We start from the raw sequence: 25634 nt of genomic DNA, 5'->3' as shown, positions 1-25634 counted from the left end.
CACATATTCACTACCACTTGCTGTGGAAAGCAAGTTAAGGTATATTCAATTATTTAAAATTAAAAGAAGACAACCCTGACCAGTGTGACTCGGATGGTTGAGCAGAGTCCCATGCATGGAAAGTTTGCCAGTTCGATTCCTGGTCAGGGCATGTACATGCTCAGGTTGCAGGCTCAATATCCGGTCGGGGTGCATGCAGGAGGCAGCCAATCAATGTTTTTCTCTCTCCTTTCCTCTTTCTCCAAAAAAAAAAAAAAAAAAAAAAAAAAAAAAAATCAATACAAACATATTTTTAAAAAATTAAGACTTCTGCATTTGTCTTTTAAAAAATAATAAATTAAGAGAACATCACTACAGTCAATTAGAATGTAACTATCACTAAATTGCATAAGCAGGACACTAGTAAATACTGTTCAAGCTGTGAATTAAATTTCATTATAATAAAAAACATTTTTTACTTTAGTGGAACTGTAAAACAAAAGAGACACATTGTTAAAAATATTTTCCTGGCCCTGGCCAGTTTGGCTCAGCGGTTAAAGCATCGGCCTGCGGTCCTGAGAGACCCGGGTTCGGTTCCCGCTAAGGGCATGTACCTCGGTTGCAGTTTGTCCCCGGCTCTGGTCAGTCGTGCGGATGGCAGCCACTCGATGTGTTCCTTTCACATCGATGTTTCTCTCTCTCTCTCTGTTCCTCTCTCTCCCTCCCACTCTACCTGAACAAAAAATGGAAAAGTGTCCTCAGGTGAGGATAAAAAAAAAAAAAAAAAAAAAGAAAAAAGAAAAATATTTTCCTGGACTACAGGGTAAGAGATTAAATAGAAAGGTGATATACAGCCTCTCTCCAGGAAATTATACTCATATAACAACGGGGATATGTTCTGAGAAATGGCATCATTAGATGGCTTTGTCATTGTGGAAACATCACAAAGTGTTCTTACACAAACCTTGGTGGTATAGCCTACTACACACCTAGGCTATACGGTATAGCCTACTGCTCCTAGGCTATAAGCCTGTACAGCACGATACTGTACTGAATACTGTGGTCAACTGTAACACAATGGTAAGTATTTGTGTATCTAAGCATATCTAAACATAGTAAAAATATGGCATAAAAGATTTAAAAATGTAAATCTATACATAGAGCACTAACCATGAATGGAGCTTACAGGATTCAAAGTTGCTCTGGGTGAGTCAATGAGTGAGTGGCCTAGGAAATTACTGTACACTACTGTAGACTGCGAAAGCCTAGGACATTACTGTACACTACCGTAGACTTTATAAACACTGTCCTACATGCCCAACCCCTGGTTCCTTCTGATAAGGTCAAATAGAACACTGAAACTGTCAATGCTACCCCATGAATAGGAAGGTGCGCTGGACTGATTGGAAACATCAAGGAGAAACAGGCGGGGTAAGACATAGATTACCATAACAGTGAGTGTCAAGAAGGAGTGAAAGGTGGCCTAAGGATCAATAGGAAAAAGAAATCAAGATGGAGCCCTGGCTGGTTTGGCTCAGGGGTTGGAGCGTCGGCCTGCGGTACAGAGAGACCCGGGTTCGGTTCCCGCTAAGGGCACGTACCTCAGTTGCAGTTTGTCCCCGGCCCTGGTTGGTCGTGCGGGTGGTAGCCACTCGATGTGTCCCTTCACATTGATGTTTCTCTCTCTCTCTCTTCCTCTCTCTCCCTCCTGCTCTATCTGAACAAAAAATGGAAAAATGTCCTCAGGTGAGGATTAAAAAAAAAGATGGAGACATGAAGGAACATAGGCGATTGTCAGGGTAGTGTGCTTTTGGCTACTGAATACTGGAGCAGGGGTCAGGTGAAGAAACTTTGTGGCATTTGTTTTTATTTATTTATTTTTTTTTTATCCTCATCCGAGGACATTTTTCCATTTTTTGTTCAGAGAGAGTGGGAGGGAGAAAGAGAGAGAAACATCGACGTGAAAGGGACACATCAAGTGGTTGCCACCTACACAACCCAACCAGGGCCGGGGACAAACTGCAACCAAGGTACGTGCCCTTAGCGGGAACCGAACTCGGATCTCTCTGGACTGCAGGCCAACGCTCTAACCACTGAGCAAAACCAGCCAGGGCTCATTTTTAAAAAAGGGTATTATGCTTGACCAGTGAGGCTCAGTGGATTGAGCAATGTCCCATAAACTGAGAGGTCCCGGTTCAATCCCTGGTCAGGGCACATGCCCAGGTTGCAGCTTGATTCCAGTGGGGGCATGCGGGAGGCAGCCGATCGACGTTTCTCTCTCACATTGATGTTTCTACCTCGCTCTTCTTTCCTCTCTCTCTAAAAATTAATAAAAACATATTTTTAAAAAAATTAAAAAGAGGGTATTTAACATGGAGAGGGTATAGAACGAAGGACTCAATATTTGACTTTGGAAATTTGGTTTGTTCCATTGACTCTATCTAGCACAAATGGCTCTCTCTGGCAATAAAGTGATGAAAGAAATAAAACTTTTCTGTTATGCAGCACTACAACCTGAAAATAATTCCAAAGTACAGAGACAGGCTGGCTCTACACTATCACAGAAAGCTTTTATTGAAGTGGCAGTGGCAGTTAATACTTGGTAAGACAGTTTCTGTGGACCTTCATCCTTATACAAGATCTTAGGTCCTGCCCTGGCCGGTATGGCTCAGCGGTTAGAGCATCGGCCTGCGGTCCGGAGAGACCCAGGTTCGGTTCCCGCTAAGGGCATGTACTTCGGTTGCAGTTTGTCCCCGGCCCTGGTTGGTCGTGCGGTGGCAGCCACTCGATGTGTCCCTTCATGTCGATGTTTCTCTCTCTCTGTCTCTTCCTCTCTCTCCCTCCCACTCTATCTGTACAAAAAATGGAAAAATGTCCTCGGGTGAGGATAAAAAAACAAACAAACAAACAAAGATCTTAGGTCCTTAACAAAGAATTTACAGCAATGCACTCTGAAGACCATTAAGCTAAACCTGGGAGAGCAATGGTACCCTTTGAATATATAGTGCTGTGGGGAAAAGCTCCTCTGTGCTAAAACAGGTCATCTAATCTGTACACTCAAAATTGAGGTGCTGTAAGAGGGAGTAATTGCCATGCCCCATAGACACTGCTCCTGTCAGAAAAAAAAAATCCTCCTGAACCACATATCCTTCCATTTCTTTTTTTTTTTTTTTTTTTTATCCTCACCCTAGGACATTTTTTTCCATTTTTTGTTCAGATAGAGTGGGAGGGAAAGAGAGAGAGAGAAACATCGACGTGAAAGGGACACATTTAGTGGTTGCCACCCACATGACCCAACCAGGGCTGGGTACAAACTACAACCAAGGTACATGCCCTTAGTGGGAACTGAACCTTGGTCTCTCTGGTGTGCAGGCCGATGCTCTAACCGCTGAGCCAAACCGGCCAGGGCATCCTTCCATTTCTTATAAGAAACGTTCTTGTCTTGCTAGAGTATTTCCCACTAAAATAATGTCATTCTCTATAGAATTTCTTTTCTAACACAAAAGTAGTATTAAAAAGATGACAAAAAAAAACAAAAACACACACACACAAAAACGAAAGACTGAAAAATGTCCACAAATGCCCTGCAGAGACTAGCAGTATAGAGAACATGACAATTCGAGAGTTTTCCTCACAGTTTTCTTTCCCTAAGAAGTTCTTATAGATTTTAGGTTGTAGGCCTAAGTTTAAGAAAATGAAGCCATCAGAGTCACCAACATAGGGACGCTCAAATTTCAGTCCTAGTGGCCTAGACACTCTACACCCACCTCATCATCACTGTCGGACGTCTCAGAGTCTGAGGAGGCTGCAGGCTGACTCACAGGTGGCTCCTTCTCCTCAGAGTCACTGCGCTTCCGCTTTGCCAGGGACAAGAGCTCCTAATAGGGCAGAAGTAATCACATGAGTTTTGTTCAACAGAAAAGAAATATCCAAGAATAATAAAATGCTCACTCTCCCTAGATCTCTTCTACCTTGTTGTGCTTTCAATTGAATAACATCATCATGGGAACTTTTATCACATGAACACAACTGCCAGTATTCTTAAGTGCTAAAATAAATGTTTCCAAAATTGTCCCCTACCTCTTAATGGCAAATATATGTCTGAAATGGAAAAGTGAATATAAAACTGACCAGGAGGCTACTTCCAAATTATCACCACTTTCTCTATAAGCTACAATACTGATTCTCATTCTCAGGTATTTATATAAGAACCATGTTTACAAATATAATTTACTCACTGTTCTTACTGTTAATACCCTGAGCATCCACTAACTGTAACCCATAGTAAAAGTGGCATTTGTGGGGCTGATTTGAATAAGCTGACAAACTACAAGTTTCTGAGGTTATTTACTTATTTATTTATTATTTTTTAATGCTTAAGCCAGAGGGAAAATATCCATTTCCAGGGGTTAATCCAGGGTCTGACAACAAGCCACCAATGTGCTGGTCACTACATCAGAACCCTAATTTGACAATGCCCACATTCCCATTCAGCACCTCTGCCTTGTCCTAGTGATTTAAGAGAGACTAGCAGGAGAAGGATGTGCCATTAAGTAAGTCATGGCTACAAGAAGGATTTGCTCTCTTACAGGGTTCCCTTCTGCTACTTTACCCACACTCAGGTCAGTCACTTAAAAATGCAACAAAAGGATACTTGCTCTGGTTCTTGCTCTCTGCTAATATTAATACCAGTCCACAATTGTACTGCACTTACTAGATGCCAGGTACTTTTCTAAGCATCTAACATTTAATCTTTATAATAACCTTAATTTAAGGTAACTCATTATCATCTTCATTTTTTCTTGCCAACTATTTATCTATTTGTTTATTTAGAATGTAATCATTCTCATTTAAAGATAAAGAAACTAAAGAGCAGGAGAGGTTAAGTAACTTATTCAAGGTAACACAGTACATGATAGAATGGAGATTCAAACAAGAACAGATAGAATACTAGCTCTTAATTCAGGCATGGTTTATTAGTCTAAAACATTTTTCTCTTCTGCCAAAAGGAGAAAAATACAACTAATAAATACTAGTAGTATAATTCCTTGATTATGATGGTGCCATACAATGATAGGTCAAGTGTCAACATGAAATTTAAAGTAATAGACTGATACAAAGTATCTGTTTTCATCTTCCAGTTTCTTTCTATTTTAGGAGTACAACCTCCTTAGCCAGAATGAGAAAATGACCTTCTCAGATTAACAGCTGACATGCTCTCTTTCATAAGCAGTCATGAAATGTTCCTCTTCTCATTTCATTAGAGGGAGCTAGCACACCAACTTCCTGTAAAGGCTGAAGATCATAACAACACTCTACCTTTTCATACCAAAATAGTTAATTCCTATTAGCAAATGCAAATTACAGCAATATTTGTTTATGGTATTTTAAAAACTTTAAGTATAATGAACATACAGGATTTTATATCCTTTCTTTCTTTTTTTTTATCCTCACCCGAGGACATTTTTCCATTTTTTTGTTCAGATAGAGTGGGAGGGAGTGAGGAAGAGAGAGAGAGAAACATCAACGTGAAAGGGACACATCGAGTGGCTGCCACCCGCACGACCAACCAGGGCCAGGGACAAACTGCAACCGAGGTACACGCCCTTAGTGGGAACCGAACCCAGGTCTCTCTGGACCGCAGGCCAATGCTCTAACCGCTGAACCAAACTGGCCAGGGCTTTATATCCTTTCTTAAGTACAGTTCTATGAGTTTGACAAATAGTTTAACCACGCCCACAATTAAGACATATGACAATACCGTGATCGCCCCAAATATTGCTGTAATTTGCATTTGGTAATAGGAGTTACTGTTTTGGTATGAAAAAGTGAGTCTTTTTATTATTGTCAGCCTTTCCAGAAAGTTGGTGCTCTTCATATCCTTCCCCCAAGTCCTGGCAATGACAGACCTGTTGTCCGTCCCTATAGATCAGCCTATCATAGACTATCATACAAATGAAATCATACAATATGTAGCCTTTGAGTCTGGCTTCTTAGCATAATGCATTTGACATTCATTAATGTTGCAGGATGTATCAGTAGTTTACTACTTTTTATGGTTAAGTAGTATTCATTCTATTAAATGGATATAGCACACTTCATATGCATTTACCAGTTGAAAACTATTTGGGCTGTTTCCATTTTAGAGCAATTTCATGTTCATGTGTAGGTTTTTGTGTAAACATTAAGTTTTTATTTCACTTAAGTAAATACCTATGATTGAGATTGTTGGGTTATACAGTAATTTGTGTATGGTCTTAACTAGTATCTTTTCCCCATATTACCTTAATGCAAATTTATAAACTTTACAAAGACTTCTGGTAAGTAATGTCTTTCCTGACCTTTGAGGTTCACAAATGTATCAGAATTGGTATCTACTCACTATAACAGGGATTTGGATATGCTATCAATCAAATTCTTCTCTTAAACACTATTACATCGAGCAGATATCCATTTAAAGTTACTGTAACTAAAGTGTTAAGATGTTAGTAGTGCCTTTCTGTTAAAGACGTTCCAGTCCATACCAAAAACCTAACAAATGGCTTTCCTTCAATACAACTGCATCTGATAGGTATAGTTCCTCTTCTTATACATTAAATACCACATTAACAATAATATAGACAGCAAAGATCTTCTTAACAGTGTGAAAGATACCCTTTCCACAAGTTGAGAATTATACAGTATGTTACTGGGGGAACTCATGGCAAGGCTACTCTTTATAGTTAAGTCCTTTATATTTTACTGAGGGCTCATAAGTACAGTTGAACAGACCAGTATGCAATGGAAAGGTCTTTCCAACAACTCATACATGAAGAGACCTTGATTTGCTAACTGTAGGGGTTGATTTATCCAATGCCTGTGCTCAAAAAAACTAATCTAAAACTGATTCTTGAACAGGGTGTAGGTCCACCTACAGCTCTCTCCTGCCTGCCTGCTTCACTCTGTCACACTGATTGAGACGATGTTTCTGTGTGTCCAGTGGTTCTCTCTCACTATTATCTTTGTATTTCATCGCACCCACCGAAAACAGTCCTTATTTATCTCAGCATTCTTTGAGGGGAATGACAGTGTGGAGTGCCAGCATGGTATATAAAATTTAAACTGAACTAAAGATTTGCTTAAAATAATGCCAATGGCCAGCATACTACTGGTGTAGCATGCTGTATCTGGCTTCTAGAGCAGTTTCATTAACATTGCTTAAAAGCCATATTTAACATTAAACTAGACTGCCAAAACCGAGACCCTAAAATTAAGCAAGTCTAATTGAACTAAGGTAATGTTTATTAAAACAGTATTACTCGCCCTGGCCGGTTTGGCTCAGCGGTTAGAGCGTCGGCCTGTGGTACAGAGAGACCCGGGTTCGGTTCCCGCTAAGGGCATGTACCTCGGTTGCAGTTTGTCCCCGGCCCTGGTTGGTCGTGCGGGTGGCAGCCACTCGATGTGTCCCTTCACATCGATGTTTCTCTCTCTCTCTCTCTTCCTCTCTCTCCCTCCCACAGTATTACTCTAGTTAAGGTTAGAATTCAAATCCATCAATATATGGATACTCAAACCTTAAGATTTAATCCCCTCCCCCCCCAATCATTCACAAATAGTGTGCTTTCTGTGATGTTATATCAGGATCAACCTATAATATAGCAACGTAGTTCCCTCCCACTTTAAGAAAATTAAATCTCATCTCTTTAATCAAACCTTCCATTATCATGTGTAAATGGGATACATATTCTGCACTCTAGAAAAGGAGAATAGAAATCCATATGGACAAAGCTGAGGTTTTTATAGCCAATTAGCATGCTGAGCTCTTTTTTATTTATTCATTCCACAAATATAACTAATGTAAGTAATTACTGCCAGCTAGGGTGACCAAACATCCTTGTGTGCTCAGGACTGTCCTGGTTTTAACACTAAAAGTCATGCATTATGTGAAACTCCTTAGCTCCAGGCAAATCAGGGCAGTCAGTCTCCCTACTACCAGTACCTGCTATCTACCAAGCCCTGGATAGACAGTCATGAAGAAAAGATACACAGTTCTTGATCTCATGGAATTTAAAATTAAGTAGTAAGGACATACAATAAACAAGAAACAATTAATTAGGTTTAGTGATAGTACTAAAAAGGAAATGAATCAAGTGAAAGGGAAACCTCTCTGTGACAGGGTGACCAGGGGAGGTTTCTCTAAGGAAGCAGCATTTAGGATGAGACTAGAAACTTTGGGAGAGAAAAGAGGGGTGCAGTTTTTTGGACACCCATCTCCAGATGGTATAGCTAAGGCCCTGAAGCTGACAGTAGTTTGGTTTAGTCAAATAACTGAAAGAGAACCAATGTGAATGGAGCGTAGCGGGCAAAGGGGAGAAGGAATGAGGTAAGTTAGAGGTAAGAAGAAACCAGATCATTCTGAGGTTTATAAAACAGAACCAGGAGTCTAACTTTTATTTGAAGGAAGTAGGGAGCCATCTAATAGTTTTAAGCAGGGGAGTAACCATCCCCCAAGGGTTTTTCAAAGAGCACTCTGACAGAGGGGCCAGGGTGGAAATGCAGAGAGGAGTCAGAAGGAATCCACAGCAATGTCATCAGAGTGGACAGTGACCCGGACAAGGTAAGTAACCACAGGGACAGAGAGAAGTAGGAAAACTTAGAGATGCTGAGGAAAAAGTAGTGATTCACTGAGGTTTAAATCTGAGATGTTAATACCTATTCTTTCATATCAAAATTGTTGGTAGAGGAACATGATTCCAACAGTGGACACTGGTTACTTTTCAGGAGTAAGAAACGGAACCATTCTATAACTATGTTTTTGGGACACAAGGGTATTTCTGCTTTGTTGGAACTTTTTAAACAAGAATGTACTATTTTTATAATAAAAAACAAAAGAGAAAAAATAAAAACAATGAATATATAATTTTTAAAAATGCCTTTAAAGTAATTATTGTGAAGTGGCAGTATAACAATCCTCTAGAGACATTTTACATGATTGGCACTAAATGTGGGAACTTTCCCTTCAAATTTTGAGCAAAGTATATATAATTGTTGATAAAATACTGAGATATATAAAAATGCACAGAATTGATAAAATAAAATCAGTTTTCAACCCATTCAAAAATAAAAAGTACATAAAAGTTTTTTTTTTAATTATACTATTATTACTTGTTTTTACTTAGCTCCTTCTCCTAATACACTTTCTAACTAATGCACGTTTCTAGCCCTTAAAAAAGGAATATCATTATTACAGCAGAGAGGCTAGAGCAAGAACCCCAAAATTGACAATGTCCCTTATCTCTATAAGTGATCCTACTGTAACCAGGTTAGAAAACCTGGTAAATAGCATTTGCCAAGCAGCATGTGCTTATTCAACAAAGATTTATTAAGGGCTTACCTTGTGGCAGGTAGGCATTATGGATATCTCATAGACAACTATAAACTCTACAAATGTTAAGACTAAACTCACAAGTTTTACCTTTAAACCTGATCTTCCTCCAGTATTCTGTCTTACACCAGAGCCTGTTTGTTCTCACCCCAACATCCAATCAGTCAAACCCTCTCAGTTTTATATCCTGAATATTATGTACAATCAAGTCTACTTTCTGGTGTCTCTAGAACTACCATACCAATCCAAGTCAGGCATTAATTCAACAGATACTGACAGGGTGTCTACTCCATGCCAGACATTGTTCTAGGTGCAGGGATACTACAGTGAACAAAGAACCGTCCTGGCTTGGTTGCTCAGCTGGTTAGTGCAACTTTCCCATATGTTAAGGTTATGGGTTCGATCTCCGGTTAGGGCACACACAAGAATCAACCAATGAATGCATAAATAAGTAAAACAACAAATTGATGTGTGTTTTCTCTCTCTCTCTCTCCCTCTCTCTCTAAAATTAATCAATTAGAAAAACAACAACAAATAGCCTTGCTCTCCTGAAGCTTCCATTCTAGTGAAGCTTCTCTCACCTGGACTCTTCTACCTGCCATCTAACTGGTGCCCCCTCCCCAGATTACTATCTGTATAGCAGCCTGGGCAAACTTTTTAAAAGGCAAATCTTAACACCTCTTCCATCTTAAAATCTTTCCATGGTTTCGCATTACCCACAGAATAAAGTCCAAAGTCCTTAACACTGCCAACACCGCCAGTGGCTTTAAACTTTTTAACCCCAGCACACAATAAGATAAATTATACCTCATGACTCAGTATACATGTACATGTATATACATAAAACACAAGTTTCACAAAACAATACTTATTATTAGTAGGTCTAACACACTTAATGTTTTCTATTAGAGTCAATTTCATTTCTTTTTTTTTTTTCTTTTTCTTTTTTATCCTCACCCGAGGACATTTTTCCATTTTTTTTTTTTTGTTGTTCAGATAGAGTGGGAGGAAGAGAGAGGAAGAGAGAGAGAAACATCGATGTGAAAGGGACACATCGAGTGGCTGCCACCCGCACAACCAACCAGGGCTGGGGACAAACTGCAACCGAGGTATGCGCCCTTAGCGGGAACCGAACCCGGGTCTCTCTGGACCACAGGCCGACGCTCTAACCGCTGAGCCAAACCGGCCAGGGCTCATTTCTATTTTTAATGTTGGTTATGATCCACTAAACTGGGTTTTCCATCCTCAGAGGGTCCATACAGCAGACTACTTCTGCAGCTTCATTTGTACCACTCTCTCTCCAGTTTCCGTACCATGCTTCTTTCAGTTCATGAGGGTACTAGGTCCTTCCTGCTTCAATGCTTTTTGTACATGCTGGTCCTTCAACCATGAACACTCAACACTTCCTCATACTAATTAGTCTCCTAATCTTTTCCCTACCATCTATTCCATGTCTCAGTTTAAATGTCATTCCCATCAGGTTAGTACAGGATCCCTGGTCATACTCTCACAGTATTCTTGCTCTTCCTTCATACATGGTCTATAGTGAAATGACTCTCCCAGCAATGCCTGCCCCTGTCCTTCCCTTCCACCCTCTCTCACTCCCCTCCTTTTATCTGTCTAAGCTCCTTGAAGATAGAAACTACTTCCATTTTATTCACCCAGCAGCCCTAGTGCCTAGCACTGTCCAACATATCTGTTGAAAAATAATCTCTGCTCTTGGGGAACTTACTGTCTATAGTCTAGGAAGGGAACAATAAAACAGACCAGGTGTCAAAAGATGGGTTTTGAATATTTCCTAAGAGCCTCGCTGTTAAAGTTCCCATGGGACTCAACCTTCCCAACACTGTATCTAAAGAAAAGAAGAGTGAAATTACTAAATAAGTTATATGCAACATTAAATGCAACATCATGACACAAATTAAAACTTCACAAGTCAACACTGACACTTTTCACAAGTTCACCCTAGACTTTAAACTCTGGTCTAATGAAAAAAAGACTATATTAAAGAGAAGCACAGCTTTTAAATTTCCCAACTTCAATAGAGAAGGTTTATGGAAGAATACTTTATAACATAGCCTTTTTTACATATGATGTCTAAAAATAATTCCTAGAAAATACTTAGGGAGCCTATTCTCGCAAAGACAAATTTAACTATTGCTACTTTAAGTAGGATGAGCAGAAAAAAAACAGAACATGACAATTTAATCATTATTTTAAATAAGAAAAGAAAATATAAAATAAAGTATGCCAATATGCATGTAGCTCTTTTTTTTTTTTTTTTTTTCTTGAGAAAGGCATAGTAAAGTTTTTATAAATACTGTATTGATCTTAATAGGGAACTCTGGTTTCTTTATTACCTTGGACACTTTTCATTTCCTAGGACCCACTGCATAAACATTATTCCATAAGTGACACACATTATCTCCATGGAGGCACACGATGATGTAAAAAGCTTAGGTTTGCTTTAAATTCTATTCTGCTTTGTTTTTTTCTACGAGGCACCAAAGGCAAGTATCTTCATGATTTGCAATTTTTAAAAAAAATTTTCTTTATTGATTTTTTAGAGAGAAAAGGAGAGGGAAAGAGATATAGAAACATCGATGAGAGAGAACTTCTATTGGCTGCCTCCTTCATGCTCCTCACTAGGGATCGGGCCCACAACCTGGGCATGTGCCCTGACCGGGAATCAAAGTGGTGACCTCTTGATGCATGGGTCAACGCTCAACCACTGAGCCACACCAGCCGGGACATGATTTGCAATTTTTAAATGTTGACATAAGGGTGTGGTCAACATAAAAAGTTAGGTCACCATCAGGTCACATGCTAAAAAAGAAATCCTTTAAATTCCCTACATTTTGAGTTTTAAAAAGCACTGAAAGTTAAAACAAATTTAAACTACTCCGATTCAATTATTACATACCTCTTGCCCTCAAGAAAGGCAAAAAATAAATAGGCCTCAATAAAAAGCATCCCAACAATTCAAATAGCTTCATGGATCTACAAGAACCAGCAGCTCTGCAACCTTAAACATCTCTAAGTTTCTTCAGTTATACCTGAACATACTCTGACTGAGACAGGCAGTTCTTTCCCAAACTACTTAAGACTGTCTTACTAAAAGAATTAACTTGTGCCCTAGCCAGTTAGGCTCAGCAGTTAGAGCAGTGGCCTGTGGACCAAGGAGTCGAGAGTTTGAATCTGGTCAAGGGCACATTCTTCAGTTGCAGTTTGATTCCCAGCCCTGGGTTGTGCAGGAGGTGACCAACCGACAACCAATTGATGTGTCACTCTCACATCAATGTTTCTCTCTCTCTTTCTCTCCCCCTCTCTCTTTCCCTCCCTCCCTCTTTCCCTCCCACTCTTTCTGAAAATCAATGAAAAAAATATCTTCAATGAGGATTAAATAAAGAAAAAAGAACTGCATAAAGACGGTGGTCCCAATCATTAACATAAATAAGTACCTGGGCAGTAACCGGTAAAAATGCAGAGTCCAGGGCTCTATCCCCTGAAGGTCTGATTCAGAAGATCTGGAATGGGGGCCCCTGCAAAGTATATTTAAATAAGCATCCCAAGCAGCTTCTAACATAGGTGGTCCTCCCACCAACAGAAAAAACAGCGTAGAAGGCTCACCTGCCTCACCTTAGATAAGGACTAAGTTGGAGATAATATGTCTGACATAACAGCTTAGATTCCCATCTGGAAAACCCAGGAACAAAGGACCTCCTTACTAACAGTGCTCCCCTATCACACTAGACACTCAGAGACTTGTCAGGGTTTGTTCTTTTCCACAAGGACAATACACAAGACAGCAAATACCTCCAATGAAGACCCAAAACTAGATGGAACAGCCAAAGGCATCTTTGTTAGGAGAGCCCAAAATTCATTAGTTTTGTTCAGAAGATTTTTTAAAAAATTGATTTTAGAGAGACAGGGAGGACGAGAGGAAGAGGGAAAAAGAGAGATTAAGAGAAACATCGAGCCCTGGCCAGTTTGGCTCAGCGGTTAGAGCGTTGGCCTGCAGTCCAAGAGACCTGGGTTCGGTTCCCACTAAGGGCGTGTACCTCAGTGGCAGTTTATCCCTGGCCCTGGTTGGTCATGCGGGTGGCAGCCACTCGATGTGTCCCTTTCACGTTGATGTTTCTCTCTCTCTCTTCCTCACTCCCTCCCACTCTATCTGAACAAAAAAATGGAAAAATGTACTTGGGTGAGGATTAAAAAAAAGAACCTCAAACCAGGTTGATTTTGAACTTCTAACAGTCTGTGGTGAAAACTTCAGGAGAGAATCTTTCTCTGATTCCTCTGACAGCCTGGCACAGTGCTGAACAGACAGACTGAAGACATTGGTGTCTCTGTTAGGATGTTCGGGAAAGGGAATTCTGATCTGGTTCCCATCTGATAAAAGAATGTCAATGAGTGGTTGAAGAGGAGGAAGTTGAAATTGCTGTTAAACTGTATTAGATATTGCCTGGCCGGAGTGGTTCAATTGGTTGAGTGTAGGCTTGTGCACAGAAATGTTGCCGGTTCAATTCCCAGTCAGGGCATATGCCTGAGTTGTAGTTGGGGCAAGTACAGAAGGCAACTGATCAATGTTTCTCTCTCACATGGATGTTCCTATTTCCGTTTCTCTCTTTCTCTCTTGTTCTCTCCCCCCTCCCTCTCTAAGCAAGTCCTCTGCTGAGGATTAAAAAAGTAAATAACGTATTAGGTATTACTTACACATTTTATGCTAATTTCTTTTCACAAATAGATAGTTGGGTTTAAAACTGCAATCCCTGCCCTGGTCAGTTTGGCTCAGCAGTTTGAGCATTGGCCTGCAGACCAGAGAGTCCTGGGTTTGGTTCCCACTAGGGGCATGCACCTAGGTTGCAGTTTGTCCCCAGCCCCAGATGGGGTCGTGTGGGTAGCAACCAGTCGATGTGTCTCTCTCACATCATGTTTCTCTCTCTCTTCCTCCCTCTCTCCCTTCCACTCTATCTGAAGATAAATGCAAAAAAAAAAAAAAAATGTCCTTGGGTGAGAATAAAATAAAATAAAATTGCAATCCCCTCCAACTCCAATTCCTACTTTGGAAAAGTTCTGTGTGGATCTGTCTACTACAAAAGGATGATTTATACTCATGTCATTTGTCAGATTCTATGGAAAATCACTAAAGACAGATGTCTTAGGAGTGCTTTCCCAAAGAAGCCCCTAGATAATCTTTATAACTGAGGTACCAATTTTCTCTAAACTATTCAATGCATTTTACAAACATGAATTGTAGCAATATAAAAAATGGCCATGAAACATTCTCGTATTGCAATATGAAAACTTAAAAGACTAGCAGATTAAGTTGGCATAGTGGAAAGAGTATATGCCTTGTTGTCATGCAGATTTGGTTACAAATTCTAACTCTACCACTTACAAATTGTGTAAATCTCGGTGAGTTACTTCTTCAATCTCCATTTTCCTCATATGTAAAATGGGAAAAATGATACCAACTTCACCATAATTTCAAAACTTGACAATGTAAATAAAACACATAATTAAGGTGACTAGTTCACCCTAGGCACTATGAAAGTGGTAGCTGAAGTCATTGTCAAAAATATCTGTATTTTGCCCTGGCCGGTTTGGCTCAGCGGTTAGAGTGTCGGCCCATAGTCCAGAGAGACCCGGGTTTGGTTCCTGCTAAGGGCACATACCTCAGTTGCAGTTTGTCCCCGGCCCCAGTTGGGGTTGCGCAGGAGGCAGCCACTCAATGTGTCCCTTTTCACGTCGATGTTTCTCTCTCTCCTTCCCACTCTATCTGAACGAAAATGGAAAAATGTCCTCGGGTGAGGTTAAAAAAAAAACTGTTTCTCTAGGTCAGAAAATAGTAAAAAAAAATTTAAAGGGTTCTAATCCCAAGTGTTAGTCTAAAATTATCAACCAAACTTTTACACTCAAGAACATATATTTTTAATATCTTTGTAAATTTCAAGCGCCTCTCAGTGAGAACATTTTCAACTTACCTTTCAATTCCTATTCCAAAACAATTCCAATAGTTGTCCACAGGCCCTATTACTTCTCAACTCCCACTCCACCATTTTTGAAACAGTCCTCTTTTCTTCAACAGATCTTCAGCCCCTCCTCTTAAAGTCCTCCCATTTCATACTCTACCTAATATTTTAGTACTGAGACCTCTGGCCTAGTACAAAAAAGACCCATACCAAACTATTTATACAAAAACTTTATTTGCAGTGCTTGTACCAAATTCTTACAAATACTCAATAGTCCAATTAGATATACAAGGCTGAAGTTATATCTAGATTTTATAGTTACAACCAAAGATACATAGCTGGAAAATAGCATAGCCCAGCCTAGAGTTCAAATTTTCAGATCCCAAGTTCAGCACTTTTCCTTACTCAGAAAGCTATTACCTCTTACATGTTCTTTCTTTCTATCATTTATAAACAAAATATGGGGGGAAACCCTCTTTGTATTTCCTGATATCACTACAGCACTGCTACAAAGGACTGCTTCCTTCCTACAGTATTTTCTAGAGCATATAAACAAATTCAAGCAATCTCAAGACAGTAAGACCAAAAGTTACTTTCAATAGTTCCTGCACAACCTTCAGGTAAGAAAGAATTCTAGGATGCTGCATGAAAACGGTCAAGAGGCCTCAGCCACAGTTCCTCCATGCCGTCCTATATTACCCCATTTCTGCCCTCTTTCCTCCTCCTAAGAGTTTTCTTCAATCTGACAGATCTCATCAGGGACCCTTCTCAACCACGAACGACCCTAGCTGCCAAAAAGATTCGTGCACGCAGCTAAGTCTTCCTAGCCAAGCATAGCAGAGGTTCTCTAGAACATTTAGGATAATGTCCTTCCTCTCCATACACACACCCTTGTCTGAAAAACTTCATTTCCCACAGCCCGCACTTTCCTGGCCACCCCCACCTCCCCCCAAGCCCCACGCTCGCCCGGTGCACCTCCTTCAAAACCTCCAGCCTCCCGGGTTGGCGGGCTATACTTCCTATCTCTCCTGGCCCGGATCACCTGGCCTGCAGCCCGCTGCCCCGACCTGGCCCAGCAGATCATGGACCCCACCGGTTCCCCGAGCCCGAGGCCCACCAGCCTGGTCCCTGCCCCGCCTCCCCGCCCAAGGCGCCAAGTACTCGGGGCTCCTTCTCCAGGCCCCGGCTGGACTCCGCGGCCCCGGGAGCTGCGGGAAGGACAGGAAGGAGGCGGCAGCGGCGGTCAGGGCACGGGGCGGGCCGGGCGCCTAGAGACCGGAGGCACAGGGCCCGGCCAGCTCCCAGCTCCCGTGGCCAGGACTCAGCCCTCCCGCTCCGCTGGCCCGCGCCTTCGCGGCCTGCCCTCACCTGATCCAGGTTCTCGTCGCTGCCGCTGTCCTCCGTGTCCGAGTCGATCACCACGCGGCCTTTCCGCTTCTTTACCATGGTGGTCCCCCGGCTCCCACGCCGGACCCCACCCGGACTTCCCTCTAGCCCGCCTGCCAGTGCGACAGCCACTGCCACTACTGCCGCCGCCGCCGCCGCCGCCGCCGCTCGACCCACACAAAGGCGACCGCGCATGCGCGCTCCGCTCCGCCCCTAGCCCCGCCCCCCGCTCAGCGCACGCCGTTCGCCGGCTCTCAGCGCCCCTTCCTACCCCGCCCCCGACGTAGCGTGGGAGGCGGGGCCCAGCACTGGGCTCGGTTCCTGGCCGTGGACCGCTTTCCTTCACCCTGCTCGGTCCCCTGGCGGTCCTGTAAGTGTTTCCGCTGTGGAGCCGAAGCTCGATGGGCTGCCTACCTGTCGTGGACTGAAACCCCAAGCATCTGGGTCCTCTCTGAGGAGCCTTTCAAGTGTCCGACGCTGATGAAGTGTCGAAGGAGACGTCAGGGACTGCCCTCCTGGAAGACACAAGTCTCCTGGACCACACCGAGGGCACCCTTTGGAAAATGAAGCGTTCCTACCTAGGTTGTGCAAGTGACAACTGAGCTGGGACCTAGAGGATGCATCTGAGTTACCCAAAAGAAAAGTAGAGGGAAGGGTGTTTCGAGCAGAGATCCGCATGAGCAAAAGCAGCGATAATAGAAAAAGTTGGGTTCAGGGAACTGAAAGTTCATTATGGCCGAACAGGTGGCAAGGAGAGTGAGGATAAGGCTGCGGAGGCACACAGCGACCACATCATTCAGAGCCTAATAAGCTAGATTAGGAAGTATTGAAAGATTTCAAACTGAAGAACGACTTTATTAGATTTGTGTTTTAAAAAGATTACTCTGCTAATGGATTAGAAGGGAGGGAGGCCATTTAGGCTGTTGGTGTCATTTTAGCAAGAGAAGATGGTGTCCTGAATGAAGGAAGAAGCAGTGGAAATGGATGGATAATTTGAAAATTAGAATTACCAGATTTTAGAGATTAATTCGGAGAGGGAGGGATAAGGTGAGGTCCCAGACATAAAGGATGCTCAGATTCTGGCATAGGAAGCTGGTGGTCAATGGGCCCATCGTCGAGATAAGGAACATGTGGGAAGAGGTTTGGGAAATTGGGGTATGTGGAAAATAAGTTCAGTTTTATATCTGTTGAGTTTAAGGTCAGTTGATAAAAAGGGCAGCTCTAGATCCAGAAGTGCTTTCTTTGTGGGGTTTTGTGTATATGGTAGGGAGCATAAGTAATAATATCTTGAAACTGTTCTAAAAACTCTGGAGTTCATTAATTTTTTATTCTGGTAGTGAACCTGGGAGTTAGACCCCAGACTTCCTGAGATATTACTGGGTAGAAGCAGGCTGAGTTCTTCATCTCTGGCTCCCTTTTTCTGTCTAAATTTTTGTTGTTGTTGTTGTTGTATACCTCACCCATGGATATTTTTCCATTAATTTTTTAGAGAGAATGGAAGGAAGGGAGGGAGAGAGAAAGACAAACATTGATGTGCTGTTAGCCCTCTTATCACCCAGGCTTGATTTCTTCTGATTAAAAGTTGAGGAGTTCCCTTGTTGGCTGCCCATCTATTTTGCCAATGGGGATGCTGTTAGCCATTTTCATAATTCTTTGAGGGTCAGGCCTCCTTGGCTATAACTCTAACCTTTCTACTTATGGTTACATCTACCTGGCTTCTGGCACTTAAGTGCTGCCATCTGGCCTCTTGTTTCAAGATCCTATCACCCCATTGCTGTTAGCAAGTTTTATAACAAACAGCCTCTTCTACTGTCAGCCTCACCTATTCCTACATAAGTGAAGCACCACTGAACTTATAGTGATGCTGTTGCACTTCATTGTCACATTCCTTATAGCCTTGGGAAACAGTATCTTCTTGGTCTTCCCATGGAACATATCATTCAGTGGGATTTCCAGCCCTGTACAGTACATCCATTTTGTTGAGCTCACTTCTCAGCTGTTTTTTGTTGTTAATCCTTACCAGAGGATATTTTTTTCATTGATTTTTAGAGAGAGGAAGGGGGGTGGTGGAGAGAAAGACATCAATTTGAGAGAGACACATGGATTGGTTGCCTCCTGCACGAGCCCTGACTGAGGCTGGGTATCGAACCTGCAACCCAGGTACAGGTACATGCCCTTGACCAGGAATTGAATCTGTGACCCTCTGGTGCATGGACTGGTGCTCTAACCACTGAACTCGCTGGCCAGGACACTTCTCAACTTTTTCTTTTTCTTTATTGATTTTAGAGAGAGAGGAAAGGAGAGGGAGAGATAGAAACATCGATGAGAGAGAACATCGGTTGGCCACCTCCTGCATGACCCCCACTGGGGACCTGGCCCACAACCTGGGCATGTGCCCTGACCAGGAATTGAACTGATGACCTCTTGGTGCATGGGTCGATGCTCAGCCACTGAGTCACACCAGCCAGACTCAACTTTTTTTTTTTTTTTTATCCTCACCTGAGGACATTTTTCCATTTTTTTGTTCAGATAGAGCAGGAGGGAGAGAGAGGAAGAGAAAGAGAGAGAAACATCGATGTGAAGGGACACATCGAGTGGCTGCCACCCGCACGACCAACCAGGGCCGGGGACAAACTGCAACCGAGGTACGTGCCCTTAGTGGGAACCGAACCCGGGTCTCTCTGTACCGCAGTCCGACGCTCCAACCGCTGAGCCAAACCGGCCAGGGCCAGACTCAACTTTTTAATCCCTTCATACACTATGGGATTTTGCAATTCTGGCACTTTTTTTTTTTAACCTCCTGTGGGCTGTAGAGTTTGTCATGCTTCTCAAAGCCATTCTTGAAGTAAATTGGCACCGTTTTGGGGCGTCTTTGGCAGTGATAAATTCTGTATCTCAGGAGAGTACTTCCAAATCAATAAATTCTTCCTAATCCAATTTTACAATCTGGTCCCCTTGATCAAGCACCCTCAGAATCCAGTGTCTTGCTACACTCTCAACTTTTGGCATTTACATGCTTAACTAGTTCTTACAGCTCCTTTGTGGTATAGTCATTTTACTCCCTTATCAGGTTCTATGTTCCCCATTGGATCATGTAGTGTTTTAACCCTAGTTATTGGCCTAGTGTCCAGGAGGGAGGTAAAGGCAGATGTTGAGGAGGGTACATGCAGTCTTACAGGGTACAAGTCTCTTCCCTGTCTGATAGCAAGAGGAGATTGCTGGATGGTGAGCCATTTCTTCAGGTTTAAAGGATTCAGGAGAGTGTGAGAATTCAAGATCTTCAACTACAGCCGGCTTATCCAAAGCAGTCAGGGGCCAGCCCACTAGAAATAACTTCAGTGTAAAACAGGTAGAGGGACAAGACTATAAAGGTAGTCTAGACAGGCATCAATCAGATAACTCCATCCCAAATGTAATAGTCCCATTACTAGGGCCTTGGCCTTAGCTTTGTCGACTTGCCTGGCTTGGGAATATAATCTTATTGGAGTTCAGACTCTTCTGATGGTTATCTTGGGCCTCAGCTTTCCCTGCCCTCCCACTGCAGGTGTTGAACCCCTCTTCATAATCTGTTAAGGAGGCCCTCTGACTTTCACACTTGACTTTCAGTAACAGTGACCCAATTCCATATTATAGTTACAATGTCCCCTTATATTTTTAGATGCCTGATACACCCCATCAGCTACTACATTCCCTTCTACCAGCATACTATCCCTATTCACCAGTGATAAAATAGTTAACAATTGGACCACCAGATCTTCATTGCTAGTTGTGTGGTAGTAACCCAGCTTCTAAACATTATTTTATTGCCTGCTTTCTTGGACCACTTCTAGCACCAACTGTTGCAAGTTGGGTTCTCCAAGAAGCAGACTCTAAAATGGAGTTTTGTGTGCAGGATGCTTATTAGGGAGTGTCCCTGGGATTGACAATTGTGGAAGGGAGGGAAAATGGGAGAAGTTGAACAGTAGTACATACCTGACTACACTATCAACTGATCACAATTGGCATTCTGAAGCTAAAATAGATTGTCAGAGTTGTCCCACATGGGGTGAAATGGCTAGACCTTTATAGCCCTGCCTCATTGAGTCATTAGGTGTAGGCCATCTGGGAAGGCTGTGACTCTGGGCAAGGGGCCTCTCTGCAGCTTAGCCAGAGGCTGAAGTATCTGGAAGCTAAAGCCAATCAGCTGAGCCAGCAAATCCTTCCTTCCTGGGTGACACATCTCCATGTCCATCCAGAAACTGAAGCACAGAGAGGTTCCCAAGGTCACACAGTTGATAAGTAATGGATCCAGTCTGATTCTAGAGTGGTGTCCTTAACTACCCTCAGCAATTTGGTACCTCTACGTAGTCTGGTAGGCATACAACTACATCCGGCTTATCCAAAGCAGTCAGGGGCCAGCCCACTGGAAATAACTTTACAGGTAGAGGGACAAGACTATAAAGGTGGTCTAGACAGAGAGATAGATAGAAACAGTAACCAGAGGGGGTACTTGGGAAGGGAGAGTTTTCTAGTGGGTCTCTAGTGCTGCACAAGAAGGACCTTGAGTAGCTGGCATGCCCAGTCCATCACCCTGGCCACATCTCCTGGGAGCCTGGGAGTGAGTGATATACCACTTCTACAATTTGGAGAAAATATCACTTCACAGCCTCCAAATCCATCTGCTCGAGGCCCTGTTCTCCAAGAAGGTTTTCCCTCCTGGAAAGAGACTGTATTGCTTCTCTGACACAAATATTCTTGGCAAACATCCTTCTAATGGTAAATTGTTGGTCAATCACTCCCCATAAATCACTGTAAATCACTGTAAATCCTATAAATCACTCCCTCTGTCTTTGGTTCATAGGAACTGCTTTGCCATAGTCTGATAACCTTTCAATAATGAAGTGAGCAGCCAGACTTTGAGGAGAGAGAAGAAAGAGCAGGCTGGGGTCTCTGAGCTCACATTCTCCTCAGGACAATACCATGCTTTTCTTGAACAGCCCTTCCTCTTTCTCCCCTTTCTCTTTTTTACTTTTCTGCCTTGAACTGGATGACTCTCTTTTTCAGCCTAAAATCATCCCCTAATGCCCATTGTATGAATGGAGTAATATTTTTCTCCCCACTATTATCTTGTACTTCTATGGTTCTTACTACTAGAAGGTGGCATGGTCAAACTCCTTTGCTATACTGTTTCATTTTTGTTTATTTTTTAAGAGGAATAAAAAGGGGGGGAGGAAAAGATGAAATTAGGAGGGACTGTGTTGAAGGCAGGGAGAGCTTAATGCCAAAGTTTCTTTTGATGTCTTCTCTAGGCACTTCCTTTATTCATCCAACAAATGCTTTTTTTATTAAAATTTTTTTTTTTCTTTATTGATTTTGGAGCGGGAAGTGAGAGGGAGAGAGAGATAGAAACATTGGTGAGAGAGAACATCGATTGGCTCCCCCCTGCATGCTTCCCACTGGGGATTTGGCCCACAACCTGGGCATGTGCCCTGACCGGGAATCAAACAGGGACCTCTCAGTGCACGGGATGACACAATCCACTGAGCCACACCGGCCTGGCACAAATGCTTTTTTGGACACCAGTAAATGCCACACATGTTTTCTAGGTTGTTTTGTTTGTTTGTTTGTTTGTTTGTTTGTTTTTTATCCTCACCCGAGGACATTTTTCCATTTTTTGTTCAGGTAGAGTGGAGGTGAGAGAGAGGAACAGAGAGAGAGAGAAACATCGACGTGAAAGGGACACATCGAGTGGCTGCCACCCGCATGACCAACCCGGATCGAGGACAAACTGCAATCGAGGTACGCGCCCTTAGCGGGAACCGAACCTGGGTCTCTCCAGACCGCAGGCCGACGCTCTAACCGCTAAGCCAAACTGGCCAGGGCACTAAGGTTATTTTTTTCATTGATTTCTAGAGAGTGAAAGGGAGAGCCCAGCTCTTTTTTTGTTGTTGTTAATTTATTGATTTTGAGAGAAAGAGAGGGAGAGAGGGAGAAAGAGAGAAACATCAGTTTGTTGTTCCACTTATTTATGCATTCATTGGTTGCTTCTTGTATGTGCCCTGACCGGGGATCAAACCCATAACCTTGGTATATCAGGACGATGCTCTAACCAACTGAGCTACCTGGCCAGGGCACTCCCAGCTTTTTTAAATTTGTTTTTTAAAGTACAAAATTAATATATGTTCATTGTAAAGCCCTCACTCCCTTTCCCTCTCAATCTCATTGCCCAGGAATAACTCTTAAGACTAGTTTGGTGTGTATTGTTCCAGACCTTTTGGGGAACACATGCAAACACACCCAAAAGCAGGATCATGCAACATGTATTAGCCTGAAAATTAGTCTCTTTCAGCAGTGTTAGACTGCCTTGACTCAGGCCAACACTGCCCAAGGGAATCTGAAAAAGTGCTGTGTGTGACTACAAGATGGTGTCTACCACCATAGACCTGAGCTCTCTGACTAAGCTGTACCTGTTGATTTTGTATTAAATAGGAAACATGGGTTTCCTTGTATTTAATTGTTCCTTCCTTTTAAGTGGGAACTGATTTGAAAAATGTTGTAAGGTCAGCCTTCTCTCTGGCCTCTCTCGGTATAGCTCTATTCATCATCTCAGCACATGAAACAGATACTGTCTATGTACACATACCCTCAAATGTCCTCCGTAGTTAAAAAGTACTTAAGAGCCCTGCTGGTGTGGCTCAGTGGTTGAACCTTGACCCTTGCACCAAGGGGTTGCTGGTTTGATTCCCGGTCAGGGTAAACATGCCAAGGTTGTGGGCCCAATCCCCAGTGGGGGACATGCCGGAGGTGGCCAATCATGTTCTCTCTCATCAATGTTCTCTCTCATCGATGTTTCTCTCACCTTTCCTCTCTCTAAAATCAATAAAGAAAACATATTCTAAAAAAAAGAATATCCCCAAAAGAATGATTGAAAATTCATTTTGTTTCATGGAAAGTCCTCTTGAACACTGCCAGCTCTTTCTAATTAGGTGACTCTCCTCACCTTGCTAGTCTGTCTGGACTGCAAAGTAGGCTTACCCATCAAGAGGGACTGTCCTGGATATCTGTTGTAGATTAATAAATGCTCATCATTCTGGTCTGTCATTTCTCCTCCTGTGAAGTGCTTGCATGAAGTAATCTTTTCAGTAAACAGACACAATCAAGTTCCTGGATCATCAGAGCAGAGAACTAACCCTGGATCTGTAGTGATACTACCACAACCCAAAATTCCCACGAGGTTATTTCCTTTTCCTGGATCATACCCTAATCATCTTTAAACTCTGAAGGGACCCCATTAAGAAATGAAATTGCTGAATTATATTGCCTCCTGCTTGAACTATTCCAATTTTTTTCCTCTGGCCCATGTCACTGTAGTCCTTCCTAAAGGTTTTCATGAAATTTGCCCGTTGGCCTCTTGGAGCCGTACCCACTCTGTGTCTAAATTCATGCAGGTTACTGTAGAAGGGTTATTTTAAAGTATATAACAAAATCACTACCTTCAAGGTTTTTACCCTCCTGTTGAAAAGGCTTGTACATAAAACAATGAATGAGCAATTTAGTCAAATTATAATCTAGTTTTCATTTGAACATAATTGTCATTGTTTATAGTATAAATAATAAATATTGTACAATATCAGAAGGAGAGCAATCATTATGAGACAGACGCATTGGGGGAAATTTTTATGGAGAACATGGGATTTAAGGTGTGTTCTGAATAGGTGTAGTCAATGTATTAATTAGGACCAATTGGTTGCAAGTGATAGAAACCAAACCAGTTTAATTTAGGTAAAAGTAGTTTATTGATGCTTGGAAGTCAAGGAAAGACTCAATAGCCAAGCTATGGCAAGACAACTAATGCAGCTGGGCCTCAGGAACAACTAGAACTGGCAAAATAAATGCTAACTGAAGCTTCTTTTATCCTTCTTGTCCTGTCTCTCTTAGCACCTTTATTTTATCATTCTGTAAACCAATATTAGCAGTTGGCTCAGGAGCTCCACAAGAGCCACCATGATAAAAGGGCTCTTTTCCCGTTTTAGTTCAGGAAATTTCTGGGAATAATCTAGTTGGCTCAGTGCAGACCAGGTGCTTACCACTGGACCAATCAATTGAAGTGAGGGGAGTTATGTAAACATCTGATACCAAACTTATGGAATGCAGAAGAGGGAGGAATGCTGAGCAGGGAAAATACTAACTCCATTGCGAGGAGGAATTATTGTGGTTTAGGTAGATACCAGCTTGGATGAAAAATTGAGGATAAGTATGAGAATTATAGCCTGGCCGGTGTTGCTCAGTGGATTGAGCATTGTTCTGTGGACTGAGAGGTCCCAGTTTGATTCCCGGTCAGGGCACATGCCTGGGTTGTAGGCTTGATCCCCAGTGGGAAGCATGCAGGAGCAGCCAATTGATGTTTCTCTCTCACAATGCTGTTTCCTACTCTCTAAAAAAGTCAATAAAAACATTTTTTTAAAAGTATGAGTATTATAGATGGAGTAGGATATTATAGAGTGGGTTTGGAAAGAAGGAGCAAAAAATCAAAGACAGCAAAGAGAGCTCAATAGGATTTAGGGTCAGTGAGAGGAAGGTTTAAGGAGAGAAGCCAAGGATAGCCAAAGATTTCCAGCTTAGAAGAATGTGGGCATTTACAGAAATAGAGAAGCTAGGAGGAGTTAATATGGGTAATTCAGTTTAGACATACCAAATTTGAGATGCTAGTGGTATATTCCACTGCAGGGACTGCTATGGGAAGGTTGGAAATGTTGTTGGGGTGTAGGGAAAGAGATTATCACATTGTCTTTATTTTTTTTATTTTTATTTTTTATCCTCACCGGAGGACATTTTTCCATTTTTTTGTTCAGATAGAGTGGGAGGGAGGGAGGGAGGAAGAAGGGGGGGGGGGAGAGAGAGAGAGAGAGAGAAACATAGACGTGAAAGGGACACATCTAGTGGCTGCCACC

The 25634-nt window shown here is 42.2% G+C and overlaps 1 protein-coding gene across 3 annotated transcripts in view; it reads right to left on the bottom strand.

Annotated features, from left to right (window-relative positions):
* The window catches only part of RTF1 (RTF1 homolog, Paf1/RNA polymerase II complex component), a 78630-nt gene extending 61731 nt beyond the window's left edge, over nt 1-16899 (bottom strand). The window contains exons 1-3 of one of the 3 annotated variants that reach the window (XM_036241288.1): nt 12805-12898; nt 11076-11195; nt 3747-3857 (exon numbers count right to left, since the gene is read on the bottom strand). Coding sequence is in view for 1 of the 3 variants with exons in the window: in XM_036241275.1 (XP_036097168.1) it covers nt 3747-3857; nt 16687-16899 (324 nt within the window). In the remaining 2 variants the exon portion in view is untranslated. Of the gene's footprint in view, nt 1-3746; nt 3858-11075; nt 11196-12804; nt 12899-16686 lie in introns of those variants that run through there. The other 2 variants (XM_036241275.1, XM_036241281.1) reach the window with 2 other exon arrangements.
* Between the last annotated feature and the right edge of the window lie 8735 nt (nt 16900-25634).

The sequence above is a fragment of the Molossus molossus genome, unplaced genomic scaffold, assembly GCF_014108415.1.
Source record: "Molossus molossus isolate mMolMol1 unplaced genomic scaffold, mMolMol1.p scaffold_m16_p_1, whole genome shotgun sequence".
Lineage (NCBI taxonomy): Eukaryota > Metazoa > Chordata > Mammalia > Chiroptera > Molossidae > Molossus > Molossus molossus.
Note: the sequence above shows the minus strand (reverse complement) of the source record. Positions and strands in the feature narration are given on the sequence as shown.